Source organism: Rhinopithecus roxellana, chromosome 4 (genome assembly GCF_007565055.1).
Source record: "Rhinopithecus roxellana isolate Shanxi Qingling chromosome 4, ASM756505v1, whole genome shotgun sequence".
NCBI classification, from domain to species: domain Eukaryota; kingdom Metazoa; phylum Chordata; class Mammalia; order Primates; family Cercopithecidae; genus Rhinopithecus; species Rhinopithecus roxellana.
The window spans coordinates 138,698,529-138,725,769 of record NC_044552.1 but is presented as its reverse complement, the minus strand read 5'-3'; the positions used below and the strand labels follow the sequence as shown (position 1 = coordinate 138,725,769).

General features: G+C 40.2%; 2 protein-coding genes across 4 annotated transcripts in view; one reads left to right on the top strand and one right to left on the bottom strand.

The window, feature by feature from the left end:
• Positions 1-223: 223 nt before the first annotated feature.
• RWDD2A (RWD domain containing 2A) lies at positions 224-3,421 on the bottom strand. Of its 2 annotated transcripts, none has more exons than XM_010358272.2 (3): positions 3,291-3,421; positions 2,069-2,409; positions 224-1,162 (listed from the first exon to the last, which is right to left on the bottom strand). In XM_010358272.2, the coding sequence occupies exons 2-3, from the start codon at positions 2,267-2,269 to the stop codon at positions 485-487; spliced, it is 879 nt and encodes a 292-aa protein (XP_010356574.1). In that variant the 5' UTR covers positions 2,270-2,409; positions 3,291-3,421; the 3' UTR covers positions 224-484. The 2 variants fall into 2 exon arrangements, with proteins under 2 accessions (XP_010356574.1, XP_030784306.1); XM_030928446.1 differs by having other exon boundaries at positions 2,069-2,190; positions 3,291-3,369.
• A 19-nt stretch (positions 3,422-3,440) lies between these two features.
• PGM3 (phosphoglucomutase 3) overlaps positions 3,441-27,241 on the top strand; it is a 28,539-nt gene continuing 4,738 nt past the window's right edge. The window contains exons 1-12 of one of the 2 annotated variants that reach the window (XM_010358275.2): positions 3,441-3,555; positions 5,729-5,934; positions 7,934-8,118; positions 10,002-10,069; positions 14,070-14,203; positions 15,117-15,312; positions 17,052-17,209; positions 18,168-18,251; positions 20,914-21,012; positions 22,511-22,624; positions 24,901-25,023; positions 26,402-26,575. In XM_010358275.2, the coding sequence (XP_010356577.1) occupies positions 5,731-5,934; positions 7,934-8,118; positions 10,002-10,069; positions 14,070-14,203; positions 15,117-15,312; positions 17,052-17,209; positions 18,168-18,251; positions 20,914-21,012; positions 22,511-22,624; positions 24,901-25,023; positions 26,402-26,575 (1,539 nt within the window). In that variant the 5' untranslated portion in view covers positions 3,441-3,555; positions 5,729-5,730. Of the gene's footprint in view, positions 3,556-5,459; positions 5,557-5,728; positions 5,935-7,933; positions 8,119-10,001; positions 10,070-14,069; positions 14,204-15,116; positions 15,313-17,051; positions 17,210-18,167; positions 18,252-20,913; positions 21,013-22,510; positions 22,625-24,900; positions 25,024-26,401; positions 26,576-27,241 lie in introns of those variants that run through there. The other variant, XM_030928445.1, reaches the window with a different exon arrangement.

Here is a 27,241-nt window from a genome sequence, read left to right as displayed (position 1 = left end):
GGCGACAAAGTCAGAGTCCGTCTTAAAAAAGTAAACATGTCCTTCCTGTTCTCATTTTAAACTTGATTTAGACTTCCAATAATGAAAGACAAGTGGGTGTGTCACATGTGTGCTAGCAATGTGAAACAAATGCTATTCGTATTTTTCAATTCGTAACTGCAGTTTGATTTTTGATGTTAGTTATGGGCTTTGGATTCCCCTTCCATCAAATCAGCTTCACAAGTTAAATGGATTGTTTTTATTTACAATGAAATAGTTTTTGAATGACTTAACACAAGAACCTAGACATAACATCACAATTGCACTGTTATAAAGTTTAAAGGCCTATTCATTTCACTGTCAGTTGAAATTCATTACCAGGTGAAAATTCAGGAGCTGGGTTTTGCACTGAGGATGCTACACAGCTACCAGCCTTTTTATTTTGCTCTTAATAACAGAAATACTGACATAGCGAAATTACAAGCATAGGCCTCTCAATAGCTTTTTACGAGTCTGAACTTTTGCTTTCAATACCAAATAGTATTTGAAAAACATGCTCACTTTTGTGCTTCTTGAGAAATTCTAAGAACTGGCCCAGATTCATGTGATAGTCATTCCTTAATCCATAGTCACCATGGGCCTCAAGGAGTAATTCTTCAAAAGAATGGAAAAGGCGCAGGTCCTCACCATTTCCTTCTGTCTCCATGCTTTCAGCATGCTTACAGGAAATGTGCTTCCAATTGGGGTACCTAATTGTGTGCCAGAACTCCTCACAGTGCTCTTTGAAACCCTCCACACAGATTATACCAGGCTTTCCTGTCATGCAAAATCCAGTCACATCTAACCTTTTCCCAACATCCAAAATCTTTTTCCTTAGGTCCTGCTGATATATATGGTGACTGTAGATCCACATTCGGAGGAATGTGTTCTTGACTGGCTTTGCTTGTGTAGATGGTTCATACACAAGCTTTCTGCTCAGGAAATAAGATGCACTGTTGTCCTGTAGCCACTGGATTGCTGCACATACGCAGAGCTCACCTGGATCAAAAGTCCCTATGTAAGAAGTGAGACCTTTGTTGAGAAGTAGCTGCTGATGTCTGTCAAGTTCAGATGACCGTCCAAACAGCTGCAATGCTACATAGGGGTAGCTGTGAGGCATGGTCACTTGCAAATCAATTTTCACCTTAAAATGAAAATCAAATAGATTTAAATACCATAACATCTCATAAGCTAGTTTATCAATAGCAACTGCATGATTTTGAGAAATGTTATTGCTACTATTAAATGACAGCTGTGTACCAGGTACTTTACATACACGATTGCTTCCTTTTATGCATTATTTCAATATTTATTGAACGACTACATGTGCCAGGTGCCCTTGTGCTGGGATAAAAAAGTGAATAAGCCAGACACTATTTTTGCCCTTCATGAAGTCCAGAGCCTAGTGAAGGAGACACACATTAAACAAATAATTACACATAGCAAGTATTTAATTTCAATTGTGAGAAGCATTACTATGGAAAAGTGGAGGGTTTCATTGAAGTGTGTAACCAGCGGGACAGAATCCAGTCTGGGGAACCAGGAAGTTTCCTGACAACTGAAGGATGAATAGGAAATAGCTACAACAGTGGTTCTCAAATGCCCAGTCCACGTGTTACCTATGCTATGCTAATGTTGCTGGAGATAAACGGATCAGAAGACGGAGGTAAATTCATTTTTAGTCTTTAGATTTTTCCATCCGTATTTGCTTTCTGTGTTGTGCCATAAAAAATCCACTCATTCACTCCTTAAAAGCCAGTTTTGTTACAGGAGATATTTAGATTTATGAAAATCATGATACATGTGCAAGGTAGTCCAACTGGATGAGTGAACAAAATAATGGCATAAGACTGCAAGATAGCTTCAATTAAAACTCCAGGTATATTTGTTAAAAAGGTGTGTATGTTTACATAAAATTCAAGATATTTACTGAAGACAATTTACAGAGCATTCCATATCTTTCAAACAAGGTAATATGCACCTGGAATATTTCTATCTTTCCTTGACAGAAAGCTGTTCCAGATGTTTCAGTTAAAATCAGGGCACCTACCTTGGGCTCCTCAATCTGGAGCGTAATTACAAATTCGATTTTTGGCGGCAGCGCCTCCCTTGTGCCTTCCAAATACCTCTTTATATTCGTCAGGGCATTTACATCTTCAAGTTTTACTTCTCCTTGGTTAGGAAACATAGAAAACAGCATTTCCATCTCCAGTAGCTGAAGCTGAAGGCTTTCTTTCACCGAAGCAGACATGTTGCCTCGCAATCAACCTGCCTGGAAACCTCACAAGGCTCAGGGACGCTGGGTTTGTCAATGCCAGCCGGGGTCCAGCGAAATTTCCCGAAGGTCCCTTTACGTGGAAGCAATTCTGCAGGAACGCTTTGCACCGAGAGCTAGGGGCACAAACCGGACACTTACACTCTTCTTTATTTCCTGACTCCAAAATCTAGTATGCACAACATCCCCTAAAACACTCCGTTAAAACCCATATTCTGCGTACCCGGGCTCCGGGCTCCCGCCTCCCGCACCCCGCACTGGATAGGGGAATCTGCACTTTCAACAGGTGTTTGGAATTGTCCCGCTGCAGGTGTCTGGCAGACACCTGCAGCCGCTCTGCAAGCCTGAATTCTGGGAAAGGCTGGGGCCCGGCTTCCAATCCCACCCGGGGCTCCGGCTTGGGCGGAGCCAGACGCTGCGGCGAGAGAGGCCGCAGTGCCGACGGGATGGGCTCCGGGTTCCCCAGTCCTGGTGTTACCCCCAGCACCAGTCGCCACCCCTCGGTCTCGGACTCGCGGACCGCCCCCCTCTCCGGGGTGGCCTTTTCGCTTGGGCCGCATCCCAGGGCTCCGGACGCTTACGATTCACTGGCCTCTGCCCCGAGGGACCCAGGATGAGGGTAGGGGGTGTCTCAGAGATCATTAAATAAAAGATGTTTACAACGAGCTGGGGTAAGGGGGTACCCGGGGAGACGGCGGTCGGAGAAGGCTTCCCGGATTCAAAGGTTTGGGAGATGACCTCGACGTCGGAGGGGGGATGCGGGCCGCCGGCGGCGCTCACTGTGGGCGAGGTCGCCCTGTCCGACGCCCAGCGACGGGGCTGATTCCCCACCCCCGCCCCTAGCCAAGACCACTAGGAACCCCGGCTTCCCGGGAACGCAGGGCCTGCCGCCCCCAGAGGCCCAGATTTGGAGGCGGAGGCTGCGTCTCCGCGGCTGCAGTGCTCTGAGGGCCCGCGACCCTCGGCCCCAACCCCCGGGCCACCGCTGGGGCCTCACCCTTCCTGGTCATTCAATGGAAACAGCCCCAGAGCCCGCTCGGAACCGCAGCCGCAGTTCCTCAGGCGCGAGCTGCGCGCGACCGGCGGCGAGGCGGGGGCGGGGCCGGCGGACCCTCCTCCGCCGTGATTGGCCGGGGGGCGCGGCGACGAGCCGGAAGCCACGCAGGGCCACGTCTACGGTTCTGAGGACTGGGTCTGGGTGCAGACGTTGTCGCTTGGGCGTTTCTTGGCTGCGTGTAGGTGAAGGGGGCTTCGTGACCGAGGTAAGCTGGGTCCCGAGGCTCGGAGTTGAGAACGGAGACCAACGGTCGGCAAGGGCTCGGTGGGAGCGGGACAGGTCGGATTCTCGGCCGGACGGAGGGGCTAGCGGGCCGGCGCGACTGACCGAGCGGCGGAGCGCGCGGGACACACCTTCAGGCCCCTGCGCCCCGCGAGCGGGCTGGTCGGGCCCGGCTGCGGGTCTCCTGCCTGGCCTCTGGTCCGTGGACCTAGGCGAGCACCTCAGGGTGGAGTGCCGGGTAATTCGAGGGTAGGCGGAAGAGAGGCACTAAGGAGGTTCGAAGATTGAATGGAGAATAGGGGGATACTCTTTAACTTTTTGAGTGAACGCTGGATTTGGCAAATGTGCTTAAAATAAAGGCATTCGCAGACGCATTGAAAGTAGTTGTAGGACCTGAAACGCATATTATCTGGACCTTTTTTTTTAATGGCTTTTTGGAGTTAACAGAACTGGTTTACACCCTTATGAATAATCATGACACATAACGTGACTGCTCAGTTTTTACAAATATGTATTTATCCTTAGGAAAGATATTTGATCACTGTCTTGAACTAAATTAGCTTGCTGAATGCCAGCTTTTTCCAGGTGGACAAAAGCAACTGTTTTTCACCATTTCTTGTAAGTTCTGTTCATTGAAGGAATGAAGGACAATAAAGAAAACAAGATTATGAGGCTAGCAGCTGGGGGACTCCACTGCTCCTCATCTCTGAGCTAATTGGGAATTAATTGACCCAGGAAATGTATATGGACTACTGAAGGAAAACTACTGACTGAGGTTGGAAACCCCAAGTTCCACTTAATGGGAGTATCCCAGAGAAAACAGTGTTAGTGGGCAAAGGGCCGATGTTTTTGTTCTTGTTGTTTGTTTGTTTTGAAACGGAGTCTCGCCCTATCGCCCAGGCTGGAGTGCAGTGGCGCGATCTCTGCTCACTGCGACCTCCACCTCCCGGGTTCAGGCGATTCTCCTGCCTTAGCCTCACAAGTAGCTGGGACTACAAGCGCGCGCCACCACGACAGGCTACTTTTTGCATTTTTAGTAGAGACGGGGATTTCACCATGTTGGTCAGGCTGGTCTTGAACTCCTGACCTCGTGATTCGCCCGTCTTGGCCTCCCAAAATACTGGGATTACAGGTGTGAGCCACCGCACCTGGTCTGTTTGTTTTGTTTTGTTTTGAGACAAGAGTCTCCCTTTGTCACCCAGGCAGGAGTGCAGTGGTGCGATCTTGGCTCACTGCAACCTCCACCTCCCGGGTTCAAGAGATTCTCCTCCCTCAGCCTCCCTAGTAGCTGGGATTACAGGCGCCCGCCAACACGCCCGACTAATTTTTTTTTTTGTATTTATAGTAGAGAGGCGGTTTCACCATGTTGGCCAGGCTGGTTTCAAACTCCTGACCTCAGGTGATCCGCCTGCCTCGGCCTCCCAAAGTGCTAAGATTACAGGTGTGAGCCACCGCTCCCTGCCGATGTTTTATTTTTTAAAGTAAAGGAGAAAGGTGGCATTCTTTAGGAAGAAGATATTGCTAGTTTTAGAGCAACATCGTAGAAGGGTGTCCTGATTGTCCTTAAGAAAATGGAAAAAGATCTGGGTAGTCTTGGAGAAGAAACTGTTGCCTTTTGCTTTTCCTTTGAGAATATGTCTCTGTAGTTTCAGAGGAATAGCAAAAGAACCACAAAGATTTCCCAGATATTTGGGGATATGTAGTTTCAGTCCACTCAAGAATCTGACTTTAGGCCTCAATCCATCACCAGCTATCTATGTTAATTTAGGTTAGTTTCCCCTTTTGTAAAAGGAAATGATCTTTGAGCACATTGGAGTCACAGAATAGGTGTAAAATCTTCATTTTAGTTGAGAGTGGACCAGTTTAAGTGTGCCCGGGTCCGGGAATAGTCCTGGAGCTAAAATGGGAGGAGAATGGGGACAATCTGATATCTGCCCTGAGTCTGCCCAGGAGTGGACAATACAAGTTGGGCAAGATCATCTAGGTAATTCTAACCCACAGGACTTACTCTCCTGCCCATTGCTCTGTCAAACATAGGGTTCTTTGAGGAGGTTCAGAATGAGACAGACCTATTCGTTTGGGATGGCAGTTTTTGAAGCAAATGGTTTTTGAGAGATTACTTGTTATGCCTGAAACAGTATTTCTTAATTTTGTAGACATGGATTTAGGTGCTATTACAAAATACTCAGCATTGCATGCCAAGCCCAATGGACTGATTCTTCAATACGGGACTGCTGGATTTCGAACGAAGGCAGAACATCTTGATCATGTCATGTTTCGCATGGGATTATTAGCTGTCCTGAGGTCAAAACAGACAAAATCCACTATAGGAGTCATGGTAACAGCGTCCCACAATCCTGAGGTAATGGGTTTAGTGCCCTGATAAAGCAGACCATTATTTACAATACCAAGCCTTAGTGTCTGAGCAGTTTGACCTAAAGTACAAATTCTAATTCTAGGAATGTGCCTTCTCATTTATATGTGCTTTGGATATGAAACCCCTTTTTTTTTTTTTTTTTTAAGAGTGTGATCATTAAGCTCATGATTCCTAAGGGTGTGGAAAGAATGAAAAGATACTGTGTTCTTTTTGGAGTCTCCATATTAGAGAAATAACAATGTTCTTCCAAATTTATTGATTTAAGACATTTTCGGTAATTGAAAATTGTTTCCTTTGTTAACTTAGCAGTGATTAAAGATACTGGGGATGGGTGAGGGAAGGTAAAGATTTGAAAAGAAACTTTTTGAACATTTTCAGACAGGTTTTTGTAGCTCGGCAATAATTTCTTGTTCTGAATGAACAAACAGATAGGTGAGCTTTGGCAGAATATTGATGACGCCTTATGATTCTAGTCTTTGTGATAGACTTTAATCAAAGTATTCTTTTTGACACAATTATTTTTTCAGCTTTATTGTGGTATAAGTGATAAATAAAAATTGTATGTATTCAAGTCATACAACATCATGTTTTGATATATGTATACACTGTGAAATGATTAACGCTATCAGGCTAATTAACATATCCATTACCTCACATAGTTACCTTGTTTTGTGGTGAGAATACTTAAGATGTACTCTAACACATTTTCAATATATATTATTATGGACTGTAGTCACCATGCTGTACATTAACATCTTCCAGAACTTATTCATCTTATAACTGCAAGTTTATGCTCATTGGCCAGCATCTCCCCATTTCCCTTATGCTCTAGCCGCCACCATACTACTGTTTCTGTGAGTTCCACTTTTTTACATAACACATGTATGTTATCCTGCAGTATTTGTCTTCATGTGTCTGGCTTATTTAACTTAGCATAATGTCTTCCAGATTCAACCATGATGCAAATGGCACTATTTCTTTTTTAAGGCTGAGTAATATTCTATTGTGTATATATACCACATTTTCTTCATCCATTTATCTGTTTATGTGCACTTAGGTTGTTTCTATATCTTAACCAACCTCTTGACATGATGTAATTGTTCTGTATTGTCTGTAGACCATTAATACAGGGTTTGAGTAATATGCTTCTATTTGATTGCTTGGGGTGTGGGATTTTTGCCTTTGTAGCTAAATCAGCAGCAAGTTAAAGTGGTGTAGGTCTGTGAAGGATTGTAACCTCCTCTTCCCCCAAACGAGGGCATTGCTTGTCCAAATATGTGATCACTATAAATGTGTAAATGTCTAAATATGTAAATCACCATAATTGATTGACTGATCGACTTCTAGGAAAAGCCCCACATTTATTGCTAGTTCCAGAGGCATTCTCAAAATGATTCTCATTTCTTTCAGGTGACATTCACTGTGAACTACACTTTCTTTCTAGGAATTTGAGCAGAACAGTGTTGGGAGGCAGTTTTCATTTTCTGTCCCACCTGCTGGTTGACAAGCTGGCTAGTGTGTTCTTGGAGTTCCGAGTCATAGTGAGAAGGATCTCTGTGTGCCCTTATTCTGCTCCACTTGTGCCCTAGTCAGTTTATTGATAGTGAATACACAGATGACAGCCTTTTACAAAGGCTAGTGTGGCATAGTGTTTTTAGGCGAGTCAGATAGACTTGCTGTTTTAATATCAGTACTGACATTTATTAGCTGTATGGTCATAAGCAAATTACCTAACCTCTCTGAAGCTCAGTTTTCTCAAAGTAAGATTGGACTAAAAATAGGATTATTAGTTTAATTGATTTATGTGTGTCATGAGGATTTAATGAGGTAATAGATATATAAAATACCAGTATTAATATTTGATGTTTATTGTTGAAGCTGCTCAGCCATCACTGTCTTTGTTTGAGGGGAAACAGCTTTTGCATTCTACTCTCAACTCAGCCTCATGAGTATGCACAGATTGCTTGTTTGTTTTTCTTTTAAGGAAGACAATGGTGTAAAACTGGTTGATCCTTTGGGTGAAATGTTGGCACCATCCTGGGAGGAACATGCCACCTGTTTAGCAAACGCTGAGGAACAAGATATGCAGAGAGTGCTTATTGACATCAGTGAGAAAGAAGCTGTGAATCTGCAACAAGATGCCTTTGTAGTTATTGGTAGAGATACCAGGTGATGATGAGTTACTGGTAAAAAAAAAAAAAAAAAAAAAAAAAAAAAAAGCTTTGGGAACATGATATAAACGATTGTATCAGTTTTAATCCAAGACAAATGGAAAGAAGTAAAGTGGAACTACTCTGAGTTGCATGTCTACCTGCATGGCCTTTTTAGTAGGATGTAGTAGCTAAGTCACTACTGCAGCTTGGGGTTTGGAGTCTGACTCTGGTTCGAAACCCTACTCCAAAACCCAAGCTGCAGAATAATATATGGAAAATACTTCCTGACACAAGAGAAGCACTAAATAAATGTCTCCCACTCCCTCTGTAGGTTTTTTTTCCCCTACAGAGTCCTAACACATGATTTGAACTCATTATTTTTAAAGATTTACTTTGTAATCTGTTATTATTGTTTCAAATATTTATATCATTTTTCCATGCTGGAGCTCACTGAAAAGTATAATATTATTTCGCAGCTTTTGCCATCCTTAACAAAAATGTATTTTTGTAAAATATTAGATGAAAAGTATACTTTGCAACAGTAGCATTTCCTTTTGCATAAGATCTGATTTTAACCTGATATTCTTTCAAAAGGAAATTTCTACTCAGTCTCCAATACCTGGACTGGTTTTTCTTACCCTCTGTTGTGTTACCAGAGGGTTTTCCAGATACCGATGGTAGTAGCAGAAATAGCCAAGTAACTTATGTTCTGAAGTACATTATCCCACCACAGTAAAGCCATCCCACATGTATTTGGTTCTTAACTATTAACTAATCTAAGTGATAAAACATCTTTTCCTACAAGGCAGTTTTTTTTTTTTTTTTTAATTTTTTTGACATGGAGTCTTGCTCTGTCACCAGGCTGGAGTGCAGTGGCACAATCTTGGCTCATTGCACCCTCCACCTGTGGAGGTCAAGCGATTCTCCTGCCTTAGCCTCTCAAGTACCTGGGACCACAGGCATGTGCCACCATGCCCAGCTAATTTTTGTATTTTTAGTAGAGATGGCGTTTCACCGTGTTGACCAGCATGGTCTTTTTTTTTTTTTTTTTTTTTTTTTTTTTTTTTTTTTTTTTTTTTTTTTGAGGCGGAGTCTCGCTCTGTCGCCCGGGCTGGAGTGCAGTGGCCGGATCTCAGCTCACTGCAAGCTCCGCCTCCCGGGTTTACGCCATTCTCCTGCCTCAGCCTCCCGAGTAGCTGGGACTACAGGCGCCCGCCACCTCGCCCGGCTAGATTTTTGTATTTTTAGTAGAGACGGGGTTTCACCGTGTTAGCCAGGATGGTCTCGATCTCCTGACCTCGTGATCCGCCCGTCTCGGCCTCCCAAAGTGCTGGGATTACAGGCTTGAGCCACCGCGCCCGGCCGACCAGCATGGTCTTGATCTCGTGATCCACCCGCCTCGGCCTCCCAAAGTGCTGGTATCACAGGTGTGAGTCACTGTGCCTGGCCAAGGCAGTTTTTTAATCTGTTTTATTTTCAGATAGATAATTTGTTCTGACTTTACAAAATGGAAAACAGGTTCTGTATCTTTGGTGGCTTAATACAAGAACTGTCTTATATATACTGTGTATATTCAGTGTTTATTGTTACTGTTCTTAGAGTTCAGACATGTTGCTGTAGTCAAACTTGAAAAGGTATTTGGGTATGGTGTGGTTAAGAGTGTCCTTTATTTTATAAATTCATTTAAAAGCCAAAATTTTTCCAAGAACTAAATTGCGAAAGGCTATTGGAAAATGCTTCTAATTTACCAGTATCTTCAGAGTTTATAGCTTTCAGTTCAGATACAAGGAACTTATTATTTTGAAATTTGTGACGTGTAATTTTAGCATTTGCTTGCAGAACCAGCAACCCTGCCAGTTTCTGGATAGGATATATTATTTTCTTCCTTTTCTTTCCTAGGCCCAGCAGTGAGAAACTTTCACAATCCGTAATAGATGGTGTGACTGTTGTAGGAGGTCAATTCCATGGTATGTAGTTATCCTGAGTTGGAAATTAAACAATCTTTAAAAAACTTTTATTTACAAAAGTAATGTATATTTATGTAGAAAAGTGTGAAAATACAGATGAACAAAAAATGTTTAAAAAATGAACTCCTGGATACAAAATGCTAACTTTATAAATAATCTTCCAGGTCGTTTCTGGGCAGGCATGTTTTGTTTTACCTATGGCAGTACTATAGGAGATTATAGGTGAGAAATTCTGAACAAATGTAACTTCCTTTACTTTGGTAAGGCTGAATTTCCTCAAATAAAAACCTTTTTAAGTACTTGAAGATGATCATTCTGGGGAGCTTTGTCAATATTAGGTTTTCACTAATAGCTGGTCTCCTGTGAAATCAGCTGTTACCTGTCAAGTAGTGATGGGCAATATCTTTGACAGATAGTTCTTTATGTTATATCAAATGACAGAGAATTAAATGAAACACACTAGGATCCCCTTCTCACACTGTGTCTATTGTGAAGGCATTGCCTCCACTATGTTTTGAGGTAAATATTTTCCTGGTGTGAGATCTTTCTCATTAAAACAAACATCCACTCTTGACCTTTGAAACCTCCTCTGACTGAGTTCTGACTGTGTTCCCTTCCTGCACAGTCTGGCCTCTGCTGAGGGCTTGCTCTGCTTACCTTGTCTGTTTCCTCCTCTTCTATCATTCTTCAGCCTTCTGCAGGTGAGTCTCTATCCTTACCTCTCCGTGAAATAAATGTCTTCCCAGCCCACCCCTGGCATCCATCTGCATTGTTATTGCCAAATCTTGTGGATATTGTAAAGTAGGGATTCTTAACCAGGGACCTCTGTGGCATGTCTGGGACTGCTCCAGAGGACCTGTGGACCTCATGATACGATGTACAGAGTGTTGCCCGCACAAGCACTTTCCCAGGGAGTGTACAAGTACCTCTGCTCAGATACTCAGAGGGGGCTGTGATCTAAAAATAATTTTAATAATTTATGCTTTAAAGTTCTTACAGTTGAAGTCTTTGTAGCTTTCCATAATGTTAAAGCTCTTTGAGCTTCTACTTGGCCACTATTCCATATTGGTCTTCTCTGTTGGCCCCTCTTCTGTCTCTTTCAGGGAGGACATTCCTCGGGACTCTCTTTCATTCTGCATGATTTCTGAATGATTATCTCTACTGCCATAGCTTGAGCTACCTTTATTTATTTATTTAGTTAGTTAGTTAGTTATTTATTGTTTGAGATGGAGTCTCACTCTGTCACCAGGCTGGAGTGCAGTGGCTCGATCTTGGCTCACTGCAATCTCCGACTCCCTGGTTCAAGGGATTCTCCTGCCTCAGCCTCCTGAGTGGCTGGGATTACAGGTATGTGCCACCACACCTGGCTAATTTTTGTATTAGTAGAGATGGGGTTTCATCATGTTGGCCAGACAGGTCTCGATCACCTGACCTCATGATCCGCCTGCCTTGGCCTCCCAAAGTGCTGGGATTACAGGCATGAGCCACCGCGCCCAGCCTCATTCATTTATTAATTCATCAAACATGTTTTACTACCTGCTGTGTACCTCCCTCTAGTAGTCTGTTTCTGTTTGACTGTGTATCACAACCCATAGTAAGAAACCCATTATGTGTCATGACATGTCAATGTGTGCTTGTATGTGTAACTGAAATAATAGTTTGAATAAACAATGCTCATCCTTCCTACATGACATGCAATCATCTGTTTAAAATGCACAAATGCTGGTTTGTGTCTCACTAAGTAGATTCCATGGCCCATTGGCAGGCTGTGGCCTGCAATTTGTAAAGCATTGATCTGAGTGGTGTCCTCCCTTAGGTGGCCTGCTTCTATGTCGTGTTCACCCTGCCCCAAACTATTCTTTCTGTCATCCCCAGAATGGTTGTCTTTTTCAGCATTTTCATTCCATCTCTAGAACCATCACTCTTCTAGTGTTTTAGTCTAGAAAATGTTGAGGGTAATTTTTTTAAGCTTTCCTTCATTTCTCTCTTCAGCTTAGTGTATTTCAGGAAATGAAAAAAGGTTAATGTAGGGAGAATGGGGGTTAGAAGAGTAGGGAGGTAAGGTGGGGCTAATTCATACGAAACCTTGGAGGTCATGGCAAGAACCTGGGCTCTATTCCAGAGGCAGTGGGACTCCATTAAAGGATTTTATGCAAGAGAGTGATGTGATCACATTTTCATTTAAGCCAGTCCTCTGTTTGTCGTAGAGAGAAGGGAAAGGAGAGTTGTAAGAAGGAAAGAGACCAGCTAGGCCACTCTTGAAAAACTGGTATTGCATTCAAAAGATTTTGTGATATATGGGGAGAACAGAACTGTGAAGAACACATTCCAGGTTTCTGAGTTGATGAGTTGAATAGATAATGCTGTTCATTGGGTACATAAACTAGTCATTTAGTAAATGTTTCTTTGGTAATTTTGATATTGGTCATAAAATTATTTTGTTTCTTCCTTTAGCATGTCTTTTAGAATAATGGGTTCCTCTAGTCAACACTTCCATTAAACTAACCTAAGCTCTTATTTGCATTTTTTGAGCTTCTCCATCTCCTCGCATCTCATTATACCAGAGCTAAGGTTGCCTTCATAAGGTACCATTTCTGTTAAATCACTTCAGGGCTCAAGAATTTAAAGTGACTCCTTTTTGCCTCCAAATTGTTGTGTTTGAAGTTCAGGTCCAACTGACAGGTTTAGTCACTGAATATTTACTTATTGGTTACTGGTCCAGCTTTGCTATCCATTTTTCTTTGTTTTTTGCTCATGGTGCTTTTCTTACAAGTTAGCTATGTTTAACTGTAAGCTGGTTTTCTTTCTTTTTTTTTTTTTTTTTTTTTGAAAATTACGGGATGTTTTTGAAGTTTATAATGAAAGTACAGTCCTTTAGTAAAGTTTAGTCTTTGGCTTCTGCTGGGTACCTGGGGCACTGGCTGGGTTCACTTTAAATTGATTCATGACAGGCCGGGCGTGGTGGCTCACACCTGTAATCCCAGCATTTTGGGAGGCCGAGGTGGGTGGATCATTTGAGGTCAGGAGTTTGAGACCAGTCTGGCCAAGATGGTGAAACCCTGTCTCTACTAAAATACAAAAATTAGCCAGGTGTGGTAGTAGGCACCTGTAATCCCAGCTACTTGGGAGGCTGAGGCAGGAGAATCCCTTGAGCCTGGGAGATAGAGGTTGTAGTGAGCTGAGATTGTGCCAGTGCACTCCAGCCTGAGCGATACAGTGAAACTCCATCTCAAAAAAAAAAAAAAAAAAAAAAATCTGACACAATTCCTTTGGACTCCTGCGGTTATGTATGTTTGGGCAGGAAATTCATTTGAGGGCCTGTGCTTGGTAACAGCTCTTCAAGAATGGGTTTTCCCCTCTTCCCTGCTTAGTGTTAAGATAACTGTTGTGGGAGTGGTGACATGGGGTGATTAATTTCTGACTCATCCTCACACTGAAGGTATAGTTCTTTGGGATTTCAACTTCATGAGAGTCTAGTCTTCTACTGGGTTCTGCATCTTAGATCAGCGTGGGCTTTTTTTGCTCTGAAAACTGTAGCTCAATTTCTAGTTTAGAGGAATTACTTCAGAACAAAACTGGCTTCCAGACTAGCTTAGATCTTGGAGTTCTTGCCTTCAGGTATGTTTCGGCCTGATAATTCTGTAACTTGCCAGCACTGTAGTTCTTTTTAAAAGGAGATTTTTGTCTTTTATCTAGCATTTTAGTTGTTTCCAGGAGAATGATTCATCTGAATTACGTAGTTTGCAATGTTACTGGAAAGAACTCAATTATTACTTGTTGACATTGCTTTATATTTACATTATTACCTGTTTATATGTAGTGATTTTTTTTTTTTGGCTACTAATAGTTATATTTCTTTTTAAGATCATTTTTGTTTTCTAAGATGTCTGAGATGACAAAAAAGGATTTGTCACCCTGAAATTCCTACATATGAATGCATTTAAACTTTTTTCTCTTTGTTAAGAAATATGGTGAATTGCTTTTTGTATTTCTATGATAGATTATGGCTTGTTAACAACACCCCAGCTGCACTACATGGTGTATTGTCGAAACACGGGTGGCCGATATGGAAAGGCAACTGTAGAAGGTTACTACCAGAAACTCTCTAAGGCTTTTGTGGAACTCACCAAACAGGTGAAAAGTTTATCGAACATGGTTAGAGTTCAAACAAATGAATAAAGTAACATAGTCTACTGAACAGATTATCTTGTTTGTCATGCCTCCTCCTTCCTTTTCCAAAAATGCTGCATATCTCCTTTTTTGTTTTGCTCTAGGGCTACTCAAGGTTCTGGTCTATGTATCCTGCTAACTTACATTGGCGTTTACTTGGCAAAGCACGTAGTACATTCTGAGATCCTTTGGGGAAGAAAACATGGTGGGAGTCTTGACGATGGTTATCATAAGTATTCATTCAGAATGAATTTGATCTTAGTTAATGTAGGTGCTGTTGGCTTAATACCTGAGGCATCTACTATTGAGATTTTCTTCTAGGTATATTGGCTTGTTAAATGTGGGGAGATTTGAGAAGTATAATTCATTTGAACAACAAATACTGAGTGTATGTCCTTACCAGGCACAATTAACTAAAAGCCCTTGCTCTCATAGAACTTAAAATTTGGGGTGAGGATAGCTGGGAGAGGAGACAATTAGAAAAAAAAAAAATCTGCCTGATGATGATGTCACATACTATAAAAAGGATGACATGTCATTACTGCCCATTTGTCTGTGTGCTTATTCTTGCATTTGAATGGCTGCCTTGTAATATTACTTTTAAGGGACCCTGTTAATTGAGACTAAATTTTAATAAAGCTCTATGCTATCAGTTGTTCAATCAGTGAAACTGTTCTATTCCAGGTGTTTTTAAATTTTACTTTAGTGTTTTATAATTTTAAAAATTGATAAAATTAATTATAATTGATAAAATTTAAAAATCAAAATAGATGAGTTAACTGAATATTTACATATGCACATATGTATATATGCTTTATATTTCACATTTATTTTTATAACTTGAAATTTTTCTTCCGTGTGTCTTTTTCCTTTGTAGGCTTCCTGCAGTGGAGATGAATACAGATCACTTAAGGTCGACTGTGCAAATGGCATAGGGGCCCTGAAGCTAAGGGAAATGGAACACTACTTCTCACAGGGCTTGTCAGTTCAGCTGTTTAATGATGGGTCCAAGGGGAAACTCAATCATTTATGTGGAGCTGACTTTGTGAAAAGTCATCAGAAACCTCCACAGGGTATGTCGTACTAGCACTGTAAAAATTTGTTTTTAATGCTCTTTGAAGCCAATCTCACTTATAAACGAAGGTGGTAAAGTGAGTTAAGAATCATGCAGCTAGTCCTGGCTCTGCCACATTTAGACATTGAGAAATCTTCCCATTCTCAGAGCAATTGAAACATGGTCTGCTCTCTCTGCCTGTAAATCACACCACGCCTCATAGTCTCCAGGAAATCAGGTGGGGAAAGCAAAGTCAGGAAATGGCATTCTAGGTTCTCAAACTGGCATGCGTCAGAATCACTTTGAGGACTTGTTAGCACACAGATTCCTGGGCTCCACTTCTGAGTTTCTGGAGATCTGGCATAGGATTTGCATATGATAGAAATTTGCATTTCTATCAAGTTTGCAGGCTTTGTTCATGGTGCTTGTCTGGGGATCCCTTTTGGAGAATCAAATCTAGAGGGTAGCATAGTAAGTATTATTAGATACCTTATCTGAATTAGATATACTATGGAAAGCGAATGTAACTGCTTATACAGTTGTTAGTAATCAGTGTTTTCCACTCAGTGCAGAATAGGAGGAGGAACTTTTCTTCAGATTTTAGTTGTAAGAGGTGTTCTGGATTTATCTGCATAATAGACCCTACATTATTTGCTTAGGACAAACCTGACGTGCAGTTATGTTTTGTTTGACTGGCTGCATTTGTGTGTTTGTCTTTGTGCCACTGTTTAAAAATTCCGTGACTTCTCTTACATATTGGAATCTCTAGCATCTCTTTACCAAAATCAGAAAATGTTCACACATGGCATTAGTCCACTGCAGTCAGATAGATGCTGCCCCCCTTAAATAGGACTCTAGAGACTTCATCATTCAGTTGCCTCATTCATTCATGTTATTATGCCTTACTTAATAAGCATTTAAAATGTCAGTGTAGTCAACCAATTTGAGCTCCTTTTCATTGAATTGCTTGTTTTGACATTTACTTGACAGTTCAGTTCTGCCACATATTTATTCATTTATTAAACACTGAGCTCTTACTCTTTATGCTCTAGGCGTTGGGACTACAGTATGAACAAAACCGTAGTCCTTGCTTTCCTGAAGCTTGCATCATGTCCTTTTGTCAATCTTATGATCCCATCCCTGACAAAAGCCTTTTACTTCTTAGTTGCCTTATGTTGGATTTGTCACTCTGCTGCTATCATGGCTAAGGAATAGCCAAATTTTCTAATAAATTTGATGCTACAATTGCTGAGATTTCAGCAACTTTATGTAAATTTCATAAGCCAGTTATCTCTCAAAGTTATAATTCTTTGCTCTTAATTACCAGTGTTTCTTTTTATTGGTGGTATGAACAAATAAAAACCATTTCTGTAGAATTAAAGCACATACCTCATCTAGTGCTGATTATTTTTTCTATGTAAAGGAGATCACGGTGCTAGGTAAATTACATTCAGAAATGTAGCTTTTAAAAATACTTTATGGGATACCTGTCTAACCAAACCAAACTGCTTATAAAATGGAATTTTATAGTAGTAGTATAGCAAATTTCAGCATAGATTTTGAATGCTCCTCTTTTCACTTTGCAGTGAAAGAATTTGACCTGTAAAAATCACTAATAAACTATGTACTATTTAAAGATTATATACTATTTAAAGATTAAGACATTGATTTTTAGGATGATAATTTTAAGAGAAAATTCTAAAACTCTTTATAATAAATTCTTAGACTGAAATGCATGTAAATTATCCTATGTGCTAGGAATGGAAATTAAGTCCAATGAAAGATGCTGTTCTTTTGATGGAGATGCAGACAGAATTGTTTATTACTACCATGATGCAGATGGCCACTTTCATCTCATAGATGGAGACAAGATAGCAACGTTAATTAGCAGTTTCCTTAAAGAGCTCCTGGTAGAGGTATGGTGGGGGGATTGGCTACCCTCTAAAACAAGACTTAGTGAAATAGTTCCATATTTTACAGTTATTTGTCAGAAAGGCAAAATTTATGATAAATTCTTTAGTGGGCAGAAAATTAAAAAAAGAGCAGTGGTAATACCCAGTCATTTGAACATTTGAAGCTTTGGAACCTGAAGGTACTCTTTTCTTCCTTATACTGGCCGAGTTTTGTGATTTGAAGCTTTAGGAAGTTTTGCTTCCATCATAATTGAAACTTTGATGAGAGTTCTGTGGTCACTCCATAAAAGCCCTAAATTCTAAGAGGAAATCTCACCATCTGATATATTAACTGATTATGATAAGCTTAGTAATGTGAGATTTGTTTCATTTTGCTATATTAGAAATAAATCTCAGGCTAGCTTTAAGTACAGAACGTAACTGGAAATTTCCAGGCTGGAGTGCAGGGGTGCTATCTTGGCTCATTGCAACCTCTGCCTCCTGAGCTCAAGCAATTCTTCTGCCTCAGCCTCCCAAGTAGCTGGGATTACAGGTGCACGCCACCACACCTGGCTAATTTTTGTATTTTTAGTAGAGATGGGGTTTCACTATGTTGGCCAGACTGGTCTCGAACTCTTGACCTCAGTTGATCCACCCACCTTGGCCTCCCAAAGTGCTGGGATTACAGGCATGAGCCACTGTGCCTGGCCAGATACTTTTATTTAAAAAATTAAAGAGGTGAGGATCAGGAGATACAGGCTTCTTAAAAGAGGATTTCTCATAGAATTGCTTTAAATAGTGCTCAAATGTATTTTAGGCTTTTTTCCTGGTATACATGTAAATTTTCAGTCAGCCATTTATGGCATAAACTAAGGCACAACTGAACTGACTGATAATTTTGTTAGCCTTTAGAACTCTCATTATATTTGTTTTCGTAGACCATACTTTTGATGGCAAGTTAAGTATCATTGTTTTTGTCTAGATTGGAGAAAGTTTGAATATTGGTGTTGTACAAACTGCATATGCAAATGGAAGTTCAACACGGTATCTTGAAGAAGTTATGAAGGTATTGAACCATTTTTGTTTTCTGGTAGTTTCTGAATTAGTATCATGTTTCTGTGAGGGAGATACTGCCTTCATAAAAGTGATTATGTTTAGCGCATGAAGCTGAGCTGCTGTTCATGTAAAGGTAAAGAGAAATAAATAAGAAAAAATTTAGTTTCCTTGATGAAAAAAGGAAAACTTCTTTCCTTTTCTTGGAGTTTTCCTTTAGAAAACTTGTGAATTCTTTCTCTGCGCCTTTGTAATGAATGTAAATCTTTCTAAAGGCCCAATAAGCCAGTTTTACAGATCAGGAATATTTTTATTTAAGGTCCTAGAGTCGCCAACTTCAAATATGAACATCAAGGAAGATAGCTCACCTATCTCCCAGTCTCAGGAGAGTTTAACATAGGTGTTTGGGTCCAATTTGTAACTATCTACCTGTCACAGAGGTACGAAAAGTTTTATTACTCCCTTAGAGAAGGGCGGTTAACACAGGTGGCCATCCCTATTACCAAGTAAGTTTAGGATAGACCATGTGTGACAAATGGTGTTGTCAAGTTTTCCTGTTTGAGGACTAGTGTTAAAGAAAAAATAATTCATAACACTTGTTAAAATGGTAAAGCAGACTTGATTCAGGACTGTCGTGATAGGTACAGGGACTAATGTGATGGAGTTTTGCAGTGGTAGGAGAAAGATTGGGCTCAACTCCAAATATAGTAAGGAAAAGTGGGGTTTTATAGCCAAGGAGCAGGGGGTGTGGGGGCAGGTGGTGGTCAGTGGATGAACAATTACTGAGAGGAAACATGAGGGTAAGTGAGTGGTATTTTGGCTAAACTGATCTAACAGGACTTTTGCTGAAGGTAGGCCAGGGCGGTCACATACTACCTGGGGGATGGTGGAGAATAAGAACTCAGATCAGATGTCACGAGTGGTCATATATCAGGATGAGGGATTCTCGCTAAGCTCACTTAGCATGACTCTTATTAAAATCGGGCTATTGGAAGACATGCCTGAGGACAAGGCCTAGTCAGGCTTAGGTGAGCCTGACTAAAGTTTGGTCAAGGAGAGAATTTTTGTCATTAGCCATCTTTTATCTTAGGAAATTGGATTGGAATGTGTTTGCTGGTTATATTAAAGGGTGAGCATTTATCTTTGCTATCTCTTAGCAAATTAGCCTGTGATTGAACATCAGTTTGGCTTAATACTTATTCAGTAATAAAACTGTTTCTTGCCCTTCTTTTTTTTTTGGAGAGGTTTTCTGGAGTGGTGGGAGATTCTGTTTCTAGTTATTTCTCTGGTGTCCACCAGATGACCACCCTTGGCACCACACTACTTGATCGGACAGTTACCGGGGTTCATGGACAAAACTGGAAGCCTGTTTGCCTATATTTTCTCATTAACGAGCAGTTCTCCAACTTTTTTGTACCTTGTTTCAAGTTCTGGCATTTATACTACTTTTAGTTACCTTTCCATTCTCTAGAAAGCAGGAATTATAAAGTCAGATTCTTGCAGAATTTGGACAGGTAAAGTGAATTGAGGGCAGCAGGTGGCTAGAAACAGGGAAGTGTGCCAGATGATGTCAACGGTAGTCACACTCTTCAAGAGAAGCAGGAAATCTGAATTTTCATGTGAATTTCCTACTTTTTAAAAAAGAAACAGTGTCTGACTGAAAATTTACGTGTATACCAGGAAAAAAGCCCAAAAAAGAAACAGTGGCTGAGCAAAACGAAATATATCTTGAGGCTGCTAGTTTATGACCTGATTTTAATATATAGTTATAATAAGCTCATTCAAGGGGATTCCGTCTGGGGCCCATTTGCCTGCGTTTCACAGGGATTGGGTTATTTCACAGTACTTGGGTTATTGCTTTAGTATATTCATTTTCTGTCTTAAACATTTATTACAGATAAAATAACCTAGTTTAAGAAACTGTTACTTCTCAACTCACTATCTTCCAGATGAAATATTTTTAGCCCTTGTCATTCCTGAGGTCTCCTACATCCAATCTAATGCTGATCTTTCTTTTGCAGTTTTTCTACTATCAGTCTTTCCTTAACCATTCTTAAAGCTCTCTCAGATCCATCCATTCTTGACTTTCCCTATTCACTGTTGCTGATCCAGCCACTATTTCTTACTGGGATTAGTCCTAGAAGCATCCTGATTCCATTTCTTAACCTTCTAATTGAACTTGCCGCTATTTGTAAACGAAGTTTTATTGGAATAGAGCTATGTTGATTTGTTTATGTATGGTCTGTGGCTGCTTTTGCACTGTAATGGCAGAACAATTGTGACAGAGACCATATGGCCTGCAAAGCCTAAAATATTTACTGTCTGGCCTGTTAACAGAAAAAGCTTGCAATTCTGCTCTAAGCTATTCTCCACACTGTAGCTAAACAGCTTTCTAAAACTGTTAGGTCATGTCACGCCCCCACTTGTAATCTTCCGTGTCTTATAAGGCTCCCCTCATCTCTCTCACCGTGCTTTACCCCTGGACATGTGCTTCCAGAGTGTGTTCACACTCCCATTGTATACATACCATTTTGTATTTTAATGCTTAATCGTTTTCCTCACTGGACTCGGCCCCAGTATGTTTTGATCCCCTTTGTGTCTCTGGGATACTAGGTATGCAAGGAACATTTGACATCTGAGTAATTGCTGTATTTCTTTAAATGCATGTGTTATAGGTACCTGTCTATTGCACTAAGACTGGTGTAAAACATTTGCACCACAAGGCTCAAGAGTTTGACATTGGAGTTTATTTTGAAGCAAATGGGCATGGCACTGTAAGTTCTCTTAATTACAGTTGGCCTTAGGTGGCACTTATCTTTATAATGAGATTTCTGTATCTGGGAGGTAATAATAGGTAATATTGTACTTTGTTGAAATAATTGGATGTGACAAAAAGATCCTTTGGTTATCTTATATATTGATGTATTATGAAACTGTGATACTCTTTTACTTTACTTGGTAATGATTCTTCTTTCAATGTGAAGAGATACGCTAAGATGTTTTGAATAGTTTTTTTTTTTTAATTTACAGTTCTTAATTTTGTTATAAGCATGTTGTCTATGCATTTTTCGGCTGGCCATAGGAGAGGAAAAGAAAAATTCAGTCGCTATGGTGAATTGCAAAACGTTGGAAAGTTGATAATTAATAAGAAATGAAAATGAATTTAAGGTAACTAGTGATAGGCATATAAAATGTTTCAATTTACATTTTACATAAAATTACATTTTAAAGTGTATAGTTAAGTAGTTTTTTGTAGATTCATAATGTTCAGAATATTTTAAAAATGTTTTTATACTCACCTCATTTAATGAATGCACTTGAGGTGGCTATCAGAACATTTGAATCTAAGCCGAATAATTTTCCTCATTAATTTAAAATTGGCTTTTGGAGGGCATAAATATAAAAAGGGGAAAAATAAGTTCCTGCAAAATGCAATTAAGATATAACTTTAGTGATCTAATGGAGAAGTTGGTAAATTATTTTCTAAAGGGTAGATAGTAAATATTTTTGGATTTTCAGGCCATAAGGTCTCTGTTACAGTTGCTCAACTCTGCTGATCTAGCTTAAATGAATGGGTGTGGTTGTGTTCCAGTAAAACTTGACAAAAACAGGTGACTAGCCTGTGCCTTATTTTATCAAGAAAAATGTATTTCATCAAGTAGTTGAGCATAGTATGCTAATCTTGCTCAGTATTAGGCCTCTAGAAGGCAATAAAAAAAGATGGGTAAGGTATTTCCAAATGAGGTAAGACTCTTGAGGAGCATGATGAATTATATATTGTAATGACTATCCATGACATTATTTGCCATATTTTGATAAATACTAGGAACTCTTAATTTTGCCTAGCTCTCATACCCTTAAGTTTTAGAATAAAACTGTACTAGTCGCAATGAATTATTTCCTTCAAAGTAAAAAGGATACAGACAGGCTCTAAGTAACCTGGTTGCACAGAAATGACTTAGCTGGTTGAAGGGAAAACATGAACTTACTGTGTGTGTTCGCCTCTTGTCAAGGTGGTGTTTTCTTTGTAATCAGATGTTTAAATTTTTATAGCCAGTTATATAATCCACAAATAAAATTTTTCCCCTAGTACTATCCTCTGGGTTTTAATGTGATCTTACATTAATTTCATACATTTTAAGGCTGCCACTATGTTTCCCCTCAGTTTCTCCAGATTGACTAGGAGGGAAAAGTGGGTTAGCTAGAATAATAGTATTTATGACTAGGTTTTGGATAGTGTTTTGAGACTGATTTTATATGCTTTTGCTGCAGGCACTGTTTAGTACAGCCGTTGAAATGAAGATAAAACAATCAGCAGAACAACTAGAAGATAAGAAAAGAAAAGCTGCTAAGATGCTTGAAAACATTATTGACTTGTTTAACCAGGTCAGAACTGATGGGGCAGTGGACTCTTGGTTACCCTTACTTTATTCAGAAGATGGATAGAACAGAGTGTGGGTGCATACAAAATTAAAGTAGAGACGTCCTGGCCTGGTGACTTCCTTGCAATAGTGGTATATTCAGTTGAGATTTATAATGAAATGGAATGACAGAACATTTTTTAATATGCTTTCCTTCCCCTGCATCTTATGATGGAAAATTTCAAGTATATTGAGCAGCTTCTACCTTGGATCACAGATTCAGCTACTCAGTGTATATATACATATTATTTTTTTTTTAACCAAACCTCGAGGAAATTAAGTAAAAATAACTGGTTGTCAGGCCAGGCGTGGTGGCTCATGCCTGTAATCCCAGCACTTTGGGAGACCGAGGCGGGCGGATTACGAAGTCAGGAGATCGAGACCATCCTGGCTAACAGGGTGAAACCTCGTCTCTACTAAAAATACAATCAATTAGCCGGGCATGGTGGTGGGCATCTGTAGTCCCAACTACTCTGGAGGCTGAGGCAGGAGAATGGCATGAACCCGGGAGGCAGAACTTGCAGTGAGCCGAGATCGTGCCACTGCATTCCAGCCTGGGCAACAGAGTGAGACTCCGTCTCAAAAAGAAAAAAAAAAATAACTGGTTGTCTCACTGACAAAGGACATACATGTGGGTTAGTTGGGATTGGGGTTGGAGTGTCGTTTGGCAGTGGAAAAGCAGTACATTTGAGTGTCTTGCACACATAGGACACTTTATATACCTTACTGTGTAATCCTTGCAGTAACATAGGGAGAGGTGTTACTGTAATTCCCATTTTATAAGTGAAGAAACAGAGATCTATCTTCAGTTATATCTTATACCAAAGCTCATATTTCTCCATTTTATCTTGATGCTTTCTATCATTGTGGGGTAGTATCTCAAAAGGGATCTAATTATAAAGAAAAATGAGTGATGGAATGTTAGGCTGAGCCTTAGAGTTATCCAGTCTAATTTTATTTTATAGATAAGGAGTACTAAAGGCAAGTTTCTCAAGAGCTAGTTTCAGTATTCTTTGTTACACCTTTTATTGTCTTCCATGGAGATCTTCACCTCATTGTTCATGTTTATCCATCCACAAAAACACTTCAGTTAATCATGCTGCATGTGAGAAAGCATACGATATAGGCTGAGTATCTCTTATCCAAAATGCTTGGGACTAGAAGTGTTTTGGGTTCCAGATTCACTGGATTTTGGGATATTTGCATATATATAATGTGACCAATATATAACTGGGTGTGGCACTCAAGTCAAAAACACTAAATTCTTTTGTTTCATGTATGTTACATAAGATTAAAGGTTTTATAGAATACTGCAAATTTAATGCATGAAACAAAGTTTGTGTCTACTGAACCATCAGAAAGCAAAGGTGTCACTCTCAGCCATCCATTGGACAATCTGTGGTTGTTTGGCATCACCATCATTCCTGACTCTGAATTTATATGCTGTCAGTAAGCAACCATTTTTTATACTTATTCACATACAAGTATTTAATAGTAAAAAATATGATACTTATCTGGCATGCATGGAAACGATATATCATAGCTGAAGGAGGCTGACAGGGTCTTTTTCCCTTGGGGATGGTGAATGAACTGTGGGCCTGCTTTTAGTGGGGTTTCGTTGTTGTTGTTGTTGTTGTTTTGTTTTGAGATGGAGTCTTGCTTTACTGCCCAGGCTGGAGTGCAGTGGCGCAGTCTTGGCTCACTGCAACCTCTGCCTCCCCGACTCAAGCAGTTCTTCCTCAGCCTCCCGAGTAGCTGGGATTACAGGCACCCACTACCACACCTTGCTAATTTTATATTAGTAGAGATGGAGTTTTACCGTGTTGGCCAGACTGGTTTTGAATTCCTGACAGTGAGGTCAGGAGTGCATTTGTTTTTTTATTAAGAGACAAGGTCTTGCTGTGTTGCCCAGCCTGGAGTGCACTGGCTGTTCACAGGCATTGTCACAACACGCTGCAGCCTCAAACTCCTAGCTTCAAGTAATCATCCCATCTCAGCCTCCTGAGTAGCTGGGACTGAGATGTGTGCCACCACACCTGGCAGTTGTATACCCACATTTTGACTGACCTATCACAGAAGGCCAGGTGTGGAATTTTTCACTTGTGACGTTATTTTGGCACTCAACATGTTTCAGATTAAGGATGTTCAACCTGTACTGTGATTGGTTTTCTAAGAAAAACATCCATTTCCAAGATTTGCTTGTGTTAAGTGGTTTCTTCTATTTGTTTCCCCATTTTGCAGGCAGCTGGTGATGCTATTTCTGACATGCTGGTGATTGAGGCAATCTTGGCTCTGAAGGGCTTGACTGTGCAACAGTGGGATGCTCTCTATACAGATCTTCCAAACAGACAACTTAAAGTTCAGGTGTGAGAGAAACTTTAAAATAACTTTTCTGAATATTAGCTAAGGAAAACCTATTATCCCAATTCTATGTCTCACTGACAAATGTTTCCTGTTTCATTCTATACATACACACATGATACACAGAAAATAAGGCCTTGGGGGCCGGGTGCAGTGGCTCATACCTGTAATCCCAGCACTTTGGGAGGCCAAGGCAGGCGGATCATGAGGTCAAGGGATTGAGACCAGCCTGGCCAACATGGTGAAACCCTGTCTCTACTAAAAATACAAAAATTAGCTGGGCGTGATGGCGCACACCTGTAGTTCCAGCTACTCAGGAGGCTGAGGCAGGAGAATCACTTGAACCCGGGAGGTGGAGGTTGCAGTGAGCCGAGATCATGCCATTGTACTCTGGCCTGGCGACAGAGATGCCATCTCAAAAAAAAGAAGGCCTTATGATATCTAACGGTATTATCTTACAGCTGAAAAAAATTATAGAGTAACTAAGTTCATTTACTTAACATTCTATTGTTTGAGAAATATTTGGTTTCCAACTTTATTATATAATAAATAATATGAATGACTGCATCACATTTTTAGAGATTTTATTATGGAGAATTAAAAACAGATATAAATGTAGAGAAACAACAACATAATGAACTTTGTGCACCCAGCTTCAGCAGATTTCAGTTATTGCCCTATACATTCTCCATACCCCCTCCCAATACTCTTTTGGGTATTTTATTTAGAGATGAGGTCTCACTGTGTTGCCCAGGCTGTTCTTGAACTCCTGAGCTCAAGTGATCCTTTTCCCTTGGCCTCCCAAAGTGCTAGGATTACAGGTGTGAGCCACTGCGCCTGGCCCCAACATTATTTTGAAGCAAAACTCAGATCCCCTGTCATTTCAAGTGAAAGTACTTACTCTGCATTATGTTTAGTTCACAGAATACTTCCTGAGGGAGAGAATTCAGATAAATTGCTCATTGATTTCTCTGTACATGTTTATGCCAGTTTACACATTCACCAACAGAATTTGTGAAAGACAATTGGAGGTACTAAAGCCACAGTTCACAGAAATGGCTGTTGATTGTTCTGATTTATTTCTGGCATATTTAAGAGATTCTTACTGGCCTTCTTATATAATGGGCTACCACTTACCCTGTTTTTATGTGTGATATGGGACTTATAGTCATGTCATATTTACTGGCCATTATCTTTATAGACTGAAGAAAAAGAGAAAAGTTGTCCAAATGTTGAAATTAATTACCCTGATCTTGGAGAAATAAGAAATTTTCATGTAATTTTTATTTAGTCTGGCACTTTTGGTAGAATTTATGTTTAACAGGTTAAGCTTCTGAAAGGAAGTGTAATATAGTAACAAATATGAAATGCTTGCACTTAGGTTGCAGACAGGAGAGTTATTAGCACTACCAATGCTGAAAGACAAGCAGTTACACCCCCAGGATTACAGGAGGCAATCAATGACCTGGTGAAGAAGTACAAGCTTTCCCGAGCTTTTGTCCGGCCCTCTGGTACAGAAGATGTCGTTCGAGTATATGCAGAAGCAGACTCACAAGTAAGCTGGGATAGTTCTATTGAAAAAGAGCCTAATATTAGGTGATACAGAGGGAAACTATTTTAATAGTTTTTAGAATCTCACTATGATGATTAGGCTTTATTTTGCTGAGCCTTTTAGGTTCACATTAAGACTACAAAATTATTTTCACCAGCAGTAATTATAAAATTGAACAAAATTAGACCCACTCAGTTTATTTCCCCAAATATTTTTGACTTATTCTAGACTTCCTGAAAGTGTCATATTTTTAACCATGGCAGGAATAACAAATACTTAGTTTAGGCACTATAAGGTAGATGATCCTTTTCTTTTAAAAATATAATCTTGTGACATTATGAAAACAACCAGCTTTGTAGTTCATTTCTAAGTCAACTGATAGCATTCTGAACTCTTATTTTTCAAAATATTTCCTTTAAATGACAGCTTTACTCTGGTGCCTGTTTCCCTGATAGGGGTCAAGACCTGTGGTCTGCATTTTTATTATTTGGCCTCTTCACATACTCCTTAAAGTGTCTGCAAAGCCACGGCAGACTACAGTGAGCGTGCCGAATAGGGAATCAGAAGGAGACATTTGGCAGCTTTCTTGCAGAAGCTTAAGCCATCTTAGAGTCTAAAGAATATCCATGATGGATGAGGAGACAGCAACAGAGGCAGTAATACTTACTT

Excerpts from the sequence above, each read along its gene's own strand:
- RWDD2A (XM_010358272.2), bottom strand. The coding sequence starts at position 2,269 with ATGTCTGCTTCGGTGAAAGAAAGCCTTCAGCTTCAGCTACTGGAGATG. Across the intron at positions 1,163-2,068 it reads TCCAGATTGAGGAGCCCAAG|GTGAAAATTGATTTGCAAGT; the intron begins GTAGGTGCCCTG and ends TTTCATTTTAAG.